At 38.9% G+C, this 16,832-nt stretch overlaps 1 protein-coding gene across 2 annotated transcripts in view; it reads right to left on the bottom strand.

Annotated features, from left to right (window-relative positions):
• The window catches only part of CPQ (carboxypeptidase Q), a 461,800-nt gene that overhangs the window by 110,594 nt on the left and 334,374 nt on the right, over positions 1-16,832 (bottom strand). For both annotated transcript variants that reach the window (XM_055091154.1, XM_024115916.2), the window contains exon 6: positions 8,451-8,542. In XM_055091154.1, the coding sequence (XP_054947129.1) occupies positions 8,451-8,542 (92 nt within the window). The remainder of the gene's footprint in view (positions 1-8,450; positions 8,543-16,832) is intronic.

A 16,832-nucleotide genomic window follows, 5' to 3' on the forward strand; every position in this document is an offset into this window, starting at 1 on the left:
TTGGGAGGGAGACGCAAGAGGGAGGGGATATGGGGATTTATGTACACATATAGCTCATTCACTTTGTTATACAGCAGAAACTAACACAACTTTGTAAAGCAATCATACTCCAATAAAGGTGTTAAAATTTTTTTTAAAAAACTCCTCTGCAACAGAAAGAGACAAACTGCTGTTACCGCAACAGCACAGAAGAATCACAAAACCATACTTGTTTACGTATTGCAGGAAGCCTAGGAGTATATACTGTATCACTGAAGTTCAAGAACAGGCATAACCAATCTGTGGTAATAAAAATCAGTATAATAGTTATCTTTGGTGGAGTCAGAGGTTGATCTGAAAGGGAAGTTTCCTAGCATAACAGGAATGCTCTATATCTTGATCTGGGTGATGGTTACACAGGGGTATACATTTGCCAAATATATATTGCACTGTATACTTAAGATCTGTGCATTTTATCACTCTATGCTACTTATACCCCAATAAAACACTGTTAGCATGAAAAGTGTGTTACTTATAAACAAATCAATAAACATAAAGCACAAACAATATACATATAAAGAATTCTCAACTTCATGTGCTAATGTGAAGAGACAGTGGAAAGAACTTGAACACTAGGAGAAAAATGTTTACAGTTTATCAAAACATGCAAAGTAGTATTTTTTAAAAAATAAGAGAATAATATGTACACATTCTTTTTTTTTTTTTTTTTTTGCGGTACGCGGGCCTCTCACCGTTGATTGATCTTTGTTATTGTTTTCTTTGTTTCTATTTCATTTATTTCTGCTCTGATTTTTATGATTTCTTTCCTTCTGCTAACCTTGGGTTTTGTTTGTTCTTCTTTCTGTAGTTCCCTTAGGTGTAAGGTTAGATTGTTTATTTGAGATTTTTCTTGTTTCTTGAGGTAGGCTTGTATAGGTATAAACTTCCCTATTAGAACTGCTTTTGCTGCATCCTATAGGTTTTGGATCATTGTATTTTCATTGTCATTTGTATCTAGGTATTTTCTTATTTCCTCTTTGATTTCTTCAGTGAGTTCTTTGTTATTTAGTAACATATTATTTAGCCTCCATGTGTTTGTTACGTTTTTTCTCCTGTAATTCATTTCTAATCTCTTGTGGTCAGAAAAGATGCTTGATATGATTTCAATTTTCTAAATTTACTGAGGCTTGATCTGTGACCCAAGATGTGATCTATCCTGGAGAATGTTCCATGCGCATTTGAGAAGAAAGTGTAATCGGCTGTGTTTGGATGGAATGTCCTACAAATATCAATTAAATCTATCTGGTCTATTGTGTCATTTAAAGCTTGTGTTTCCTTATTTATTTTCACTTTGGATGATCTGTCCATTGGTGTAAGTGAGGTGTTTGTCACTTGTAACATTCTTTATTTTAAAGTCGATTTTATCTGATATGAGTATTGCTATTCTAGCTTTCTTTAGATTTCCATTTGCATGGAATATTTTTTCCATCCCCTCACTTTCAGTCTGTATATGTTCATAGGTCTGAAGTGGGTGTTTTGTAGACAGCATATAGATGGGTCTTGTTTTTGTATCCATTCAGCAAGCCTGTGTCTTTTGGTTGGAGCATTTAATCTATTCACATTTAAGGTAATTATTGATATGTATGTTCCTATTAACATCTTCCTAATTGTTTTGTGTTTGTAGGTCCTTTTCTTCTCTTGTGTTTCCCACTTAGAGAAGTTCCTTCTGCATTTGTAGAGCTGGTTTGGTGGTGCTGAATTCTCTTAGCTTTTGCTTGTCTGTAAAGCTTTTGATTTCTCCATCTAACCTGAATGAGATCCTTGCTGGGTGGAGGAATCTTGGTTGCAGCTTCTTCCCTTTCATCACTTTAAGTATATCATGTCACTCCCTTCTGGTTTGTAGAGTTTCTGCTGAGAAATCAGCTGTTAACTTTATGGGAGTTCCCTTGTATGTTATTTGTTGTCTTTCCCTTGCTGCTTCCAATAATTTTTCTTTGTCTTTAATTTTTGCCAATTTGATTACTATGTGTCTTGGTGTGTTTCTCCTTGGGTTTGTCCTGTATGGGGCTCTCTGCGCTTCCTGGACTTGGGTGGCTATTTCCTTTCCCATGTTAGGGAAGTTTTCGACTATAATCTCTTCAAATATTTTCTTGGGTCCTTTCTCTCTCTCTTCTCCTCTGGGACCCCTATAACGCTAATGTTGTTGCATTTAATGTTGTCCCAGAGGTCTCTTTGGCTGGCTTCATCTCTTTTTATTCTTTTTTTCTTTTTTCTGTTCTGCAGCAGTGAATTCCACCATTCTGTCTTCCAGGTCACTTATCCGTTCTTCTGCCTCAGTTATTCTGCTGTTGATTCCTTCTAGTGTATATTTCATTTCAGTTAGTGTATTGTTCATCTCTGTCTGTTTGTTCTTTAATTCTTCTAGATCTTTGTTAAACATTTCTTGCATCTTCTGAATCTTTGCCTCCATTCTTTTTCCGATATCCTGGATCATCTTCACTATAATAATTCCGAATTCTTTTTCTGGAAGATTGCCTATCTCCATTTCATTTAGTTGTTTTTCTGGGGTTTTATCTTGTTCCTTCATCTGGTACATAGCCCTCTGCCGTTTCATCTTGTCTATCTTTCTATGAAAGTGGTTTTTGTTCCACAGGGTGCAGGATTGTAGTACTTCTTGCTTCTGCTGTCCAAGTTTTAGCATATGATTTTAAATCATTTTCATTTTATATTTTTCTATAAATATATTAATTAAATTATAAACAAAAATATATTTACTAAGAAAAGGATAATGAATGTTAATATTAATTTTATTGCCATGAAAGTTTAGCTATATGTGTTCATTAAAGTAGCCTTTACAGAACTTTTACTGTTGAAAAGATCCTATGAGGAGGAGGAAAGAATCCATTCAGAGCAAGAAAAAGAAGAAATAATAATTTTTTACATAATGTTTTTCTCCATAATTAATGCTACGTAAGTATCGCTAACTTTACTATTAAACTCCACACCAAATCAGAATGCATAGAAAAAAGAGTGGTATATGTACATTCATATTATTTATTACAATAATATCTTCCTGCAAAATACTTACATAATTGGCTGCAAGCAAAACTTATAAAATTATCATTTAAGTTAATACAAAGTTATAAATAAATCATTGTATGGAAATAACATGAACATATTTTATGATTTTTATCATATAGATTAAGGATCAACGAACTTTTTTTGTAAAAGATCAGATACTTATTATTTTGGGGCTTGCAGATCACATACAATCTCAGTCACGTAGTCAGTTAAAACATGTAAAAACATTATTGTCTTGAGGTCTGTGCATAAACAGATGGATCTGGCCCACAGGCCATATGTTACTGATCCTTGTTGTAGATCACTAATAACCATAAGTATATCATAAAACTGCTAGCAGAATTATTTTAAAAGTTCAAATCTTTTATTTTTATAATGACCAGAATAGGTCCTCCCCCAAATAAAAGTTCTGTTTCTGTTCAGTATCACCCATACGGATGCCAAGGGTACACGTCAGGACTCAGTTCTCATCAATATGAAGGAGAGTGGCTTTCCCTTTTCTACCCCCTCCTGGCTACTCACTCAAACCCACTTACTCCTCAAGGATGAGGTCCTTATTATAGTTACTTTAAAGTTAAACTCAGCCACCCAGAAATGATTATGCTCTTGACAATGCTTATATCAATATACTAATCATAAGAATATAGAATAAGTCCTTCAAAATGGGCTGTGTCTCGTAAAACATGCAGAATTTCTTTTTAAAGGTAAGATAAAGAGCTATCCTTAAAAGAAGGCCTATGTTTTCCCTTTCTGGAATTTCTTCTCTCCATCCTTGAAAATGCAATTCAGACCAGCCACCAGTAAATAGACACATTTGTATGAAGGTGATGTGGATATTTTCAAGACAAACCAGTTTCGTTAATGTCATTGCATGTCATTTGAGTATATATTCCTATATATATATATTCCTCTCTCTCTATATATATATTCCTATATATATATATATATATATATATATATATATATATGCCTGCCAACCTCTTAGAAGTTTAAAATCAAGTAATTTCTGATTTCATCCATGTATTTAGTAGGCTATGGTAAAACTCAAAATCTTCAGAGAAATAAACTTTTTTTTTCTAGATCTAAGGAATTTCAGTGGTTGAGGAAATTTCAAGCTGGAGCCATTACAGTTTAAATCCACTTAAAAAATTTTATTTATTTTATTTATTTATTTTTGGCTGTGTTGGGTCTTTGTTGCTGCGTGTGGGCTTTCTCTAGTTGTGGTGAGCAGGGGCTACTCTTCGCTGTGGTGTGTGGGCTTCTCATTGCAGTGGCTTCTCTTGTTGCGGAGCACGGGCTCTAGGCATGCAGGCTTCAGTAGTTGTGGCACGGGCTCAGTATTTGTGGCTTGCGGGCTCTAGAGTGCAGGTTCAGTAGTTGTGGCACATGGGCTTAGTTGCTCTGCGGCATGTGGGATCTTCCCGCACCAGGGCTTGAACCCGTGTCCCCTGCATTTGCAGGCGGATTCTTAACCACTGCACCACCAGGGAAGCCCTAAATCCATTTTTTTTCTTGAAGTAGAGTATATTATAGAGAATGACTGAGCTTCAAAACAGTTCCTTTAGGGTTTTATGTTTTTTAGAGAGTCCAAGATGTATAGATTCTAAAAGCACCTTCTTGGGGCTTCCCTGGTGGCGCAGTGGTTGCGCGTCCGCCTGCCGATGCAGGGGAACCGGGTTCGCGCCCCGCTCTGGGAGGATCCCACATGACGCGGAGCGGCTGGGCCCGTGAGCCATGGCCGCTGGGCCTGCGCATCTGGAGCCTGTGCTCCGCGACGGGAGAGGCCGCAGCAGAGGGAGGCCCGCATACCACAAAAAAATAAAATAAAATAAAATAAAAGCACCTTCTTAAAAATAATTAGATTACTCTCTTGCGCTCTGGACAAAGTGCAAACTTCTAAACATGGTTTGTACCTTCCAGCCCAGCCTCTTGCTTCTCTCTCTCCTCTGCTGCTGCCACTGTGCATATTGCATTCCACACAGCAGCCACTCTGACTGCCTCTCAGTTTCCGCTGTGTGCTGGGACCTCCTCACCTCCAGCCTTGGCACATGGAGGTCCCACTACCATGGTCTCACCTCCTCTCTGCCAACTCCTCTTCCATATCTGGCCTCTGCTTAGTCCTCAGGTCTCTGCTTAGATGTCATTTCTCTCATGTAGTCTATCCTGACTGCTCCAGAAGGCCAGGTTACATGAACTTTCTGTCTCTGCCATCACTGGTTTGTTCTTTATCAGAACACTCTTAACACTTTATATTATGATTGAAGTTCAGTGGTTGGTGTCCTTCTTTGGATGGCAGTCTCAGCAAGGTCATGGTGAATCTTCTTAATGACAGTAAACCTAATGCCTAATACAGTGCCCGAGCCAGAATGTGCTCAGAGAATATTAACTGAATGTTGCTGGGTCAAGAACGACTCCTATCTGGTGTGCTTGTCCACCACAACATAGAGAAGATGATGCTACTGACCCACCAACCAAAGGGAATAACCTGGAATAATCTTATTCCCCAGGAACACTTGAGGCCATAAGAATGGAAGTGGTGAAAGAGTTGGACATAAAGCATGGTCCTCCTTTGTACAGAAAGTAACGATACTCGGTGACCAAATTCAGGACCCTAAGTAAACTTATTATTCTTAAGCTCTCAATAACTGAAATAGGGTAATAGAGACTGACTTTGTCAGATGATCAAAAAGGATATAAACACAACTCAGAAAACAACAGACCTCTCTCTGATTTTGATAATCTAAGTTTATAAGATGTGTTCCTTCTAATCTGGAGATGCAGGGAGAAGAGTCCAGCAGACCAGACCCTGCTCCCCTGCCCAGCACTCATTGCTCAGCAGCACACCCACTGATTGGGGAGTTCCTCTTTGAGCAAACATTTGATTTGGTCCAGAGTATTTCTCAGCTTGTACATTTTGCCCTCTCTCCCCTCTCTCAAAGGTTGTTCTTGATATTAATCTCCTTGTCCCCCATTTTTTAAAATTGAAGTTTAGCTGATTTACGATATTGTGTTAGTTTCAGGTGGACAGCAAAGTGATTCAGTTATATATATATATTTTTTTCAGACTATTTTCCATTATAGGTTATTACAAGATACTATATATCTGTATATCTTGTGCTATACAGTAAATCCTTGTTACTTACCTATTTTATGTATAGTAGTTTGTATCTGTTAATGCCGTATCCGCAATTTATCCCTCCCCCACCCCCCTTCCCCTTTGGTAACCACAGTTTGTTCTACGTCTGTGAGGCTGTTTCTGTGTTGTATATACTGATACATTCTTTTGTATTATTTTTAGATTCCACATATAAGTGATATCATATAATATTTATCTTTCTCTGTCTGACCTACTTCACTTAGTATGATATTCACTGGGTCCATCCATGTGGCTGCAAATGGCAATATTTCTTTTTTTATGACTGAGTAATAATATTCCATTGTATATATGTACCACATCTTCTTAAGGCTGTTGATGGGCACTTGGGTTGTTTCCATGTCTTGCCTACTGTAAATAGTGCTGCTGTGAACATTGGGGTTCATGTATCTTTTCAAATTACAGTTTTCCTCTTTTCCAGATATATGCCTAGGAGTAGGATTGCTGAATCATATGGTAGCTCTATTTTTAGTTTTTTAAGGAACCGCCATACTGTTTTCCATAGTGGCTGCACCAATCTACATTCCCACTAACAGTGCACGAGGGTTCTCTTTTCTCCACACCCTCTCCAGCATTTATTATCTGTAGACATTTTGATGATGGTCATTCTGACTACTGTGAGGTGATACCTCATTGTGGTTTTGATTTGAATTTCTCTAATAATTAGAGATGTTGAGCATCTTTTCATGTGCCTGTTGGCCATCTGTATGTCTTCTTTGGAGAAATGTCTTACTAGGTCTTCTGCCCATTTTTTGACATTGAGTTGTATGAGTTGTTTGTGTATTTTGGTTATTAATCCTTTGTCGATCGTGTCATTTGCAAATATTTTCTCCCATTCCGTAGATTGCCTTTTTGTTTTGTTGGTGGTTTCCTTTCCTGTGCAAAAGTTTTCAAGTTTGATTAGATCTCACTTATTTATTTTTGCTTTTATTTTTTTTGCCTTGGGAGTCCCTGTCCCCTGTCTTAAACGTGGTCTTTTATTTCTATTTATCATCTTCCACTATCACCTTCTTGCTTCAAGCTTCACTTTTGCCTTATATTGGTCACTGTCAAACCACACTGTCCTCCACATTCCCAGGTCTGAGACCTCTCATTGCTGCTACTCCCATGGCCATTATCAATGCTCCTGGCTGACTCAAGGTCTCAGGATGTGGCTTTGTTTTCCATAGTGGCTGCACCAATCTACATTCCCACTAACAGTGCACGAGGGTTCTCTTTTCTCCACACCCTCTCCAGCATTTATTATCTGTAGACATTTTGATGATGGTCATTCTGACTACTGTGAGGTGATACCTCATTGTGGTTTTGATTTGAATTTCTCTAATAATTAGAGATGTTGAGCATCTTTTCATGTGCCTGTTGGCCATCTGTATGTCTTCTTTGGAGAAATGTCTTACTAGGTCTTCTGCCCATTTTTTGACATTGAGTTGTATGAGTTGTTTGTGTATTTTGGTTATTAATCCTTTGTCGATCGTGTCATTTGCAAATATTTTCTCCCATTCCGTAGATTGCCTTTTTGTTTTGTTGGTGGTTTCCTTTCCTGTGCAAAAGTTTTCAAGTTTGATTAGATCTCACTTATTTATTTTTGCTTTTATTTTTTTTGCCTTGGGAGTCCCTGTCCCCTGTCTTAAACGTGGTCTTTTATTTCTATTTATCATCTTCCACTATCACCTTCTTGCTTCAAGCTTCACTTTTGCCTTATATTGGTCACTGTCAAACCACACTGTCCTCCACATTCCCAGGTCTGAGACCTCTCATTGCTGCTACTCCCATGGCCATTATCAATGCTCCTGGCTGACTCAAGGTCTCAGGATGTGGCTTTCAAATACCAGCGCTCCCAGGAGGATTTGGGACATTGGGGTATGGGGGTGGACTCAGTAGGAACAGGGAATGTTAACCTATTACTATTTCTCCGGCATACATGAGTATAGCAGAACTAGAGAGTTTAGGAAAATGGCCACATAGCAGGTGGAATTTTCCTAAGGCTACAGACTAATGTAGAAATAGAAAATCACTCAGCTCCATCCCAGCACCCTCAGCTCACAGTGCATTCTCCTCCATGGAGCTGGATGAAGACTTCTGCAAGGGGTGTTTGCCAGGGCCAGCCTACCGCAAAGTATTGCTGAGTCTTCAGGACAATAGAGGAAATTCTTAAACTGAAAGCATCAATGCTTTTGCTGTATTTACACTGATATTACATGTGCAAATGCCTAGAAGTCCACGGCTGCTCTCTTACCTTGTGTAATTGGTAATACTGCAAGGCACCGATTCCACCTTGCTCCTCTGCAGTCCAGAGCACCAAACGCAGAGTCCTCTTTGGACGCAGCCCTGGGAAAAATCATAAAATAAAACAAGTGATTCTTCAGTTGCTTTTGAATTTTTGAAAAATGGCAGGGCCTCTTATCTGCATTCTGGAGGCAGGAGGGAATCAGAGGCGTGCACATTCATCTCTTGCTGGTGTGGCTGCCTGATTTAGGGTGTGCCTGACACAACAAAGGAGTACCCTCAGGGCTGATCTCCAGGGCAGGTTAATGAAGAAAGGGGTTGTGATAAATGCGGTCTGCCAGCCAGGAATTGAGAGCCTCTATTCATATCCTTAACTGGACAACCTGCCCAGTAGGACCCAATGGACGGCCAAGTTCACTGGGATATTAGATTCCATCCAGAAGATGCAGTTAGGCTCTAGACAGATCATGAGGCCTTCCAATGATTAACTGAAACCCAATCATTTGCCTCTACTTCAAGACAAGGTGTGTCGGGGGTTGCTTCTTAGTCTAAATCCACAAGTATAGCTAGCTGCCCATGCTGTCCTTAGTAATGTAATGATTGTGAAGCAGATGCAATGTTTATGTTTACCCAGGGTCATGTTCCCCTCCTTCTTGGAAATATAAGGTCATTCGCTTAAGGTCAATGAAAATGAATTGAATGAGAATGACATTTTATTCATCTCATTACCACACTAACAGCTTGGTGGCAATTTCATTGACTTGGGAAATACAAACTTGTATCCTGCTGTTATTAAAGCTACTAGCAGATTTGGCGTATCTAGAACCATTTTTGAGCGGCTGTGTCCGCTCCGTAAAAGCTAACTGCGATGGTCAAACAGGATGCTAAGAGCTCCACTTTTTGACCAAGAATTAAAACTCATTTCTGATTTGGAGCTGATGATGTGGTTTCTGAGAAATAACACAGGCAGAAACGTGAAGCTGGGCTTAAATCTTATTAATAAGATCTGTCCTCTTGCCTCACTGCAGGGAAACCATAGGGAAGGACTTTGAATGGCTCCGAGATGGACACACTACAGACGTCGAGTATAACCAACTGCTGCCATGCAGGCATGTGGCCGTCTTCAAGGGAGCGGGCTGGTCGACTTCAGCCTGGATGATAAATGCTCCTGGGAAATGGAGCTCTGTCCTGCCTCCTCTGGACACCAACAAGTATTCTGCTTTCACAAGTCTAGTGCCAAGGCATTGAAAAGGAGCTACGTTTCTCACTAAATTGAATCTTGTGAAGCTACTTTACACTTGAGCATTTCAACATAATTAAAAGAGAACAGGTTTAGGAGGCAGGCTGACCTGAGTTCCAATGAAAGCCTAGACAAGCAATGTCCACATCCAATTGTTCAGCAAATCCCATTGGTGTTTTCTTCTAAGTCCATCTAGAATCCAACTTTTCACCTCTGCTACCACGCTGGTCCAAGCCCCACCTTCTTTTGCCTGGACTGTTGCAAAACAGTCCTCCTAACTGGTCTCCCTGCCTCAGCCTGTGCCCCTCTGCAGCTGATGGTCTGCACTGCAGTCAGCAAGACTCTTGTACAACTTATACCAGAGCATGTCATTTCTCTGTTCAAAACCTCCAAGAGCCATACTGTAAGCTTCTCAAAGGCAGGTATTTAAGCTTTGAATTCAATGTGATGCCCCCAGTGCCCAGACTGTTTGGCACATATTAGGTGTCCAATAAATAGGTCTTGAATGAATAAATTAATCCAAAGTGTGGTGCCTCACTAGTAAAATTCAAAGCCCTCTACCACTGTCCTAACCTCATTTCCTAAAACTTTCCTGCTAGCTCATTTCCAGGCAAAATGTTGTAGTTGAAAAAGGCAGACAGATCTGGTGAGCCCTCCTATTAATAGGCACTAGCTGTGTAACCACTGGAAAATAGATCTACCTGAACTTCAGCTTCCTTATCTAAAAAGTGGAGGGACTATTACATGCTCACAACATAACAACTTCCCCGGGTGGTTGAGAGGATGAAATGAGGTGTGATGAAGACAGTCTGTGTCTGCCATGCAACAGACATTCAAAGAATGAATTATAAAACTACATAATGGATAGCCAGGCACAGAGCACACACTTTTACCCATAGAGAGAAGGGGCGTCTAAATACTCAGGACAATCTTCCAAAGTCATTTGAGGCCCTGCTAAAGAATCGTGAAGTGCCCACTGCCTGCTGCACAGAGTCAAACCACTGACTCACATTCGTAGCACAAACTTAAACTGCTGTTGGATTAAGAAATATAATCAGTCTATATCTAAAGACCAGAGTCGCTGGCTCCTCTAACAGAAATGTGCTTAGTGTCAATTTAAATCAAATGACATTTTGCTTGCAACATAGAAAAAAATAAAAAAAGATAAAGTGCTGCAAATGAAAATTCTGAACATGTTTTTAGATCCATAAAGAAGGGGAAAAAACTTTCTGTTTACATATCTCCTCATTTACCAGCAAAACAGTACCAAGTTATTAAAATGATGGAATTCTCTCAATAAGGATCAAGGGACAGTTAGCACAAGTTAGAGAAAAATCAATTTTTAAAAGCAAATGCCCTGAATATCCCCATAGATTTGGTGTTCTACTTGCAAATCATTACCGTACAGGATTAGTCTCCTTCACATTTCAATCAGCCAGATAACCAATGATGTTACATTAAGATAACAAAAAAGTAATCCGTTTGAAGTGAAGAATGCTAAGGCCTCCAAACAACAACAGCATAGCTGGTGCATGGCTGACCCTGAGGAGAGAGAGCCACCTCCCAGCCCTGGAGAAGTTCAGTCCCCGCCCTACTCCACATTCAAGGTTAAGGCCCAAACAGAAGAGGTTAGGAAACCAGTGGTTAAGCAAATACCTGACTGAGCTGCCAAGTCTCTTTTCCACTCTGACATTCTGATTGCCCCTAGAACCTAAGAGAAATGCGTGGGACTTCATTCAGTACTAGACGCTGACTTTAGTGTGGAGTGGGAGCCCCCAGGCCACCTGAGTCCACAAACAGGCAGCATGGGACACAGAAAGGTGTTGGCTGTGGAATCTCAACAAACATTGTTTGATTCCTTGCTCTACCACCTCTTTGACTTTAGATTAGTTGCTCAATCTCTCTGAGCCTCAGTTTCCACATCTACACAATAAGCAAAAGGGGAATGACCTCATGACTTTGTTAAGAAAATTAAATGAGACCAGGCAAATATATATGAAGCACAGTTCCTGGCACATAGTAGGCTTTCAAGGACTGTCTGTTAGCTTCACTCTACATCACTCCACGAACTTCAGTCTGTGCCAGTGATTTCCCGGGAAATCCTGTGAGAGAACTAGGAAGGAGGCATCTTCCTAATTCTTCTTCCCTAGGAACCGCAGAACATCTTTGTTTATACATAATGCACACCAGCCAAGGGAGAAACACAAATTTCATCTAGCTCATAGAAAAACACATAACCTCTTTCAGCACGGAACAGGCCCTCATTCCAACATAGAGCATATCCAAATCCAAATAAATAGAAATTGTTTCCTCACTTTAAAAATCGAAGGCCAATCAGAATTTTTAGTTTCTGGATAAAGTAAAAAAGCTTAATAAATCTGAAAACTGAATAAAGTTGACATAAAGATGTCTGCATTTCTCATTTTTAAGTAATAGAATTTCTTGTGTTATCTCAAATCCAAACTGGTTTCAAAGCTAGGCATTTTAAGTATATAAAGTAACAAAAATAACAACAACAACAATAATAAAACAATAGTAATGACAGCAACACAACAAAGTGATACAAGGTCAAATGCAGGGATCTCATCTTGTAGTGAAACTAGGGTAAATGAATAGCTCCATAGTAATCCTAGCTCACGGCTGTGGCCCTGGCTCAGTGGTTTACAGCACCAGCCTAAGGCAAGCACATGAAATAAACCTTAGAATTGGAGGTGAGGGGGAGGACCCCGGGCTGAGCTGGCTAGGAGTCAGGTCTCATTGAGGTTTTGTCAGAAGATAGGCAATTAGTTCCCCCATAAATGTAATGAAACTGCCCAGAGATCTCTTGACCTCCTGGAATTTTTATTAAGAACTTCAGATAGCACAACAAACTTTTATGGAATTACAGTTTTTCTCTAAAAGAACATAAACTACAGATAATATGTCAGAGTTTTGTCTTTGTTTATGAAATAAGACACATGCATTTACTTTCATTTTACTGAGGAGAGTAATAATGCTATTGGGAAAATAGTGCCTATGAGAAAAGGTGAAAACAATCTGGCTGGAGTTTATTTTTTGTTACTATCGAATTTAAAGATAAGTAGTCTGAGAGTTAAAGCAATAAATTGAAAAGGTCAACTGACTGTCCTGCACTTGCACTAAGAGTGGGTCCCAATAAAATAAACTTAGATTAATCCAGGCTTGTAGATAGATTTCCCAAATCATGAATTCTAAAGAACACTATTTGTTAACAAAGTGTATTAACCCAAATGCCTGTTTACTACTCCGTTTCAGTACTGCCAGAACTATGTATAAGTACTCTTCTCTGTTCTGACACCAATTTTGTAGAGAAAACACAATTTTCTCTTACAGTAAATATACTCAGTTTCCACATATATGCGCTAGCTCATAAATACACTTGTTGTCCAGCTCTCCTTTATCAACAATTCAAAAGGGTGCTGCATTTAGATATGTCTAATACTGCAATAAACTTGACTAGTATAAGTGCAGTATCTGAATTAAAGAATAAATAATGACATATTAGTATATAAACTGAATGAGATGAGGCAGTAAGCATAGTGGTTAAGCATACAGGTTTTGGGGTTGAGACCTATTTCCACCTTGGACAAGTTACATAATTCATTATATAATATATAAGCACATTATCACTGATTTTTTAAAAACAGGGGGCATGGTTACACAAAGATTTATTATTTTAGTGAAGTAAATTACAACTACTACTCTTTATAGGCAGGAACAGAAAATCATTTGGAGGAAGAGCTTTTGTACTTGGAAGAATCACTTGTATCTTTCTTAGCCATGTAAATATAAAGCAATTAGACAGTTTTGGGGGGCATTGGGGCAGGGCAACAAACTTTTAAAAACTCCATCTCACTAGCTGCTTTCCCTTGAGCTATCTGGAGGAACAACCTGGACACTGGGCAGGAGATAAATCAGAGTGTAAGAGGAGCCCAGGGTCTTCTGGGAGGAAAGCCCAGTGTCCTCACCCCTGCTTTCTTGGACAGAGGACTGGGGATGAGAGAACTTGTTGGGTCAGGGTGACAATGACTAAAGTCCCGGGACAGGGAAGGTCCTGGAAACCACTAAAATAAAGTGATCTTGATGAAGAAAGGAGTCTGGGTTATTGACCTGGGCTCAACACAGTGGCCTAAGATTCAGGGGAAGGGCTAACTGTAGTCTAGCATGTGGCCAAGTCCAGAAGCTCCTCCAGATCCAGCAACCCTAACGGAGGTGATGATTTAGAGAACTGAGGATGAGAATATCAACAAAGGGAGTTGTAACCTTGCTCCCCAAAATGGGCACCACTGTAACTCAGGGCTGCAAACAGTGCCGTGCAGCAGCCAGAAGGAGTAGTAGTCACAGGTGGATCCAGCCACAGGTTTCTGAAGGAGGACTGACCCATTTGCCCTGAGTCAAGTCCCAGAGACCTCAGGAGGAGATAACAGACTTCCTGCTAATAAGGCCTGTAGAGGCTTGGATGATTAACTATAAAGGAGATTGAAGGATGTGATCATATTTATAACCTGTGTTTGTGGAGCAGGTCATAACAGTTATAATTTCCGTAATTCAAAGTGAACAGTCCTACCTCATTATAATGAGTAGGATTCTATTAGCCAGGAAAATCACTATTAATCATTGTTGAAGTAGAAATGCTGTGACTACCATGGTGTAAAGGCCATTTCTGGCCCTAACCCAGTTTTCCACTCTTAACATCCTGCTTCCACCTCTCATCCTAAGCTCCAGCCACATCACATTTCCTACCAGTCCCTGATCTGAGATGCCATGATATCTCAGATTTCTGGTGCTTTGTAGATGCTCTTTTTCCTATCTAGAATGCCCCTTCAACTTTTCCATCTGGCAAACTCCTATTCATTCGACAAAGCCCATCACTAACATTACTTTATCTGGGAAGGCTCCCCTAACTCTAGGGAAAAGTTGGTTGTTCCTTTCTCAGTGTTCTTCTAGAACTTCACACGGATCTCTCTGTTCATTTTCAACCACACTTACACGTTGATCTCCCCACTAGACCACTAATTTTCTGAGAGACTCCTTTCTCTTTTTCATAACCCTGATCCAGTACCTGATGTGTAATAAGTGCTGAAAAACTGTTTATTGACTGACTGGATGAATGAATGAGTGAATAAATATATTTATATAAGTATAAATACAGCTACTACCTTTACGGAGAGAGGCACTGACATATATACACTAACAAATGTAAAAGAGATAGCTAGTGGGAAGCAGCCACATAGCACAGGGAGATCAGCTCAGTGCTTTGTGACCACCTAGAGGGGTGGGATAGGGAGGGTGGGAGGGAGACGCAAGAGGGAGGGTATATGGGGATATATGTATACATATAGCTCATTCAGTTTGTTATACAGCAGCAACTAACACAACAATGTAAAGCAATTATACTCCAATGAAGATGTAATGAAAAATAAATAAATAAATAAAGCATACTAGTGACTCTTCAGTTCAGAAAGTTAAGATAAGCTCTTTTTGTGAAACCAAAGCCCAGTAGCCTAGTTAATTAGATGTGCTTCAACTTCTACATTTGCTTCAGTCGTTAATACATTTACCTACTTTTGTAGCACAGACGGATCTAGTCAAAATTATTACATCAATAGCTCTTGTTGATCAAGTCATTAAATAAATATATTATGGTCACAGAAATCTTTCCAACAGCTAATTGTATTAAATTATAGGTATCTCCATTTTAAGCTCTGACATCTCTCTTTAATTTTTTACTTCAATATTTTTTCTGATTATAAAACAATATATCCTTTAAAAAATGGAAAACTATAAAAAATTCGAAAACAAAAACAACCTATAAGCATATTTTATTTCCTTATAATTTTTGTATGCATGCATTTGTATACATATATAAAGAGTGATTTTTTATATATAATTTTATACTACATTTTCCACTTAAAAATCATGGCATATGTGGCCTCTATCTATAATAATAATCAATAATCTTCAAGAAAGTGATTCTTAATTTTTTTAGCTATTTTCTTATTGTTGGATATTTAAGGTTTTTATCCTTAGGGTAAGTTCTTAAAAGTAGAAATAATGAGTCTAAATAGTATAAACATTTTTAAGGCTCTTGAAACATGTCACCAATGCCCTAAAAAAAGCTTACCAATATATATTCCCACCAGCAGTGTATGAGAATATTCACTTCTACTTAATGTGGAACTTTTAATCTTATCTCCTTAATTTTTATGTCTGTCAATACATTATATTTATTTTTCCATACTACATTCTACTCATTTTCAGCCAAAATAATTACACCGCACACATGCACACTCAATCTGTAGTCTAGTTTAACTTGACTGAGACAAATGTTAAGATTGTATCTGATGCTTGACTAGAGTTAAAATACGTGAATTTGTTTTTCTTATTTAAAATGCCTGATAGTAGGGCTCTTTCAGTAATATATTTCTAAGATAATGTTAGTATCGTGTAGGGATCACAAGCTTGATCTAGCTGGAATTTTAAAACATACTATTTCTTTTTCCCTATCGTTATTTAGAGTGTTTTTATCTGCAAGGGGGTAATAGAGAAGCCTGCTTAATGATAGCTTTGAACTCTGAATCACACTTCCGTTAAGAGTTCTACCTTGCGAAAACATCAAGTGGGGAAGTTAAACAAATAGTGCAATTTTTAAGAAATGATGATAAATCAAGTACAAGTACCAAGACCTCTCTTGCAAATTCACATTCACCAATATGATCCTCTAAATTGCATTTCTTGTGAAGATGGTGCTGTCTGAGGGAGGACAAAAGTGTTTGTACTTGAATCAGAGATTATCAAGAAGCAATGCATCTCCAACAAGCAACTGAGGTGAGAACATTTCTGGGATCCCTTTTCAACACCAAACAACAGATATGAAGCATAGATGTTTTATAATGAAGGCACCATCTTTAAGCCGTTCTTGTTAACCCTTCCAAGTGCTCTTTTTTAGGGTTATGGTGGAAAGGATGTTATCTACATTTTTAAAGATTTTCCTTGTGTATAAAATGATTTGCAAAGTTATCTAAATTTTTTTTTTTTTTTTTTTTTTTTTTGCGGTTCGCGGGCCTCTCACTGTTGTGGCCTCTCCCGCTGCGGAGCGCAGGCTCCGGACGCGCAGGCTCCGGACGCGCAGGC

The sequence above is a fragment of the Physeter macrocephalus genome, chromosome 15 (genome assembly GCF_002837175.3).
Source record: "Physeter macrocephalus isolate SW-GA chromosome 15, ASM283717v5, whole genome shotgun sequence".
In the NCBI taxonomy this organism is placed as follows: domain Eukaryota; kingdom Metazoa; phylum Chordata; class Mammalia; order Artiodactyla; family Physeteridae; genus Physeter; species Physeter macrocephalus.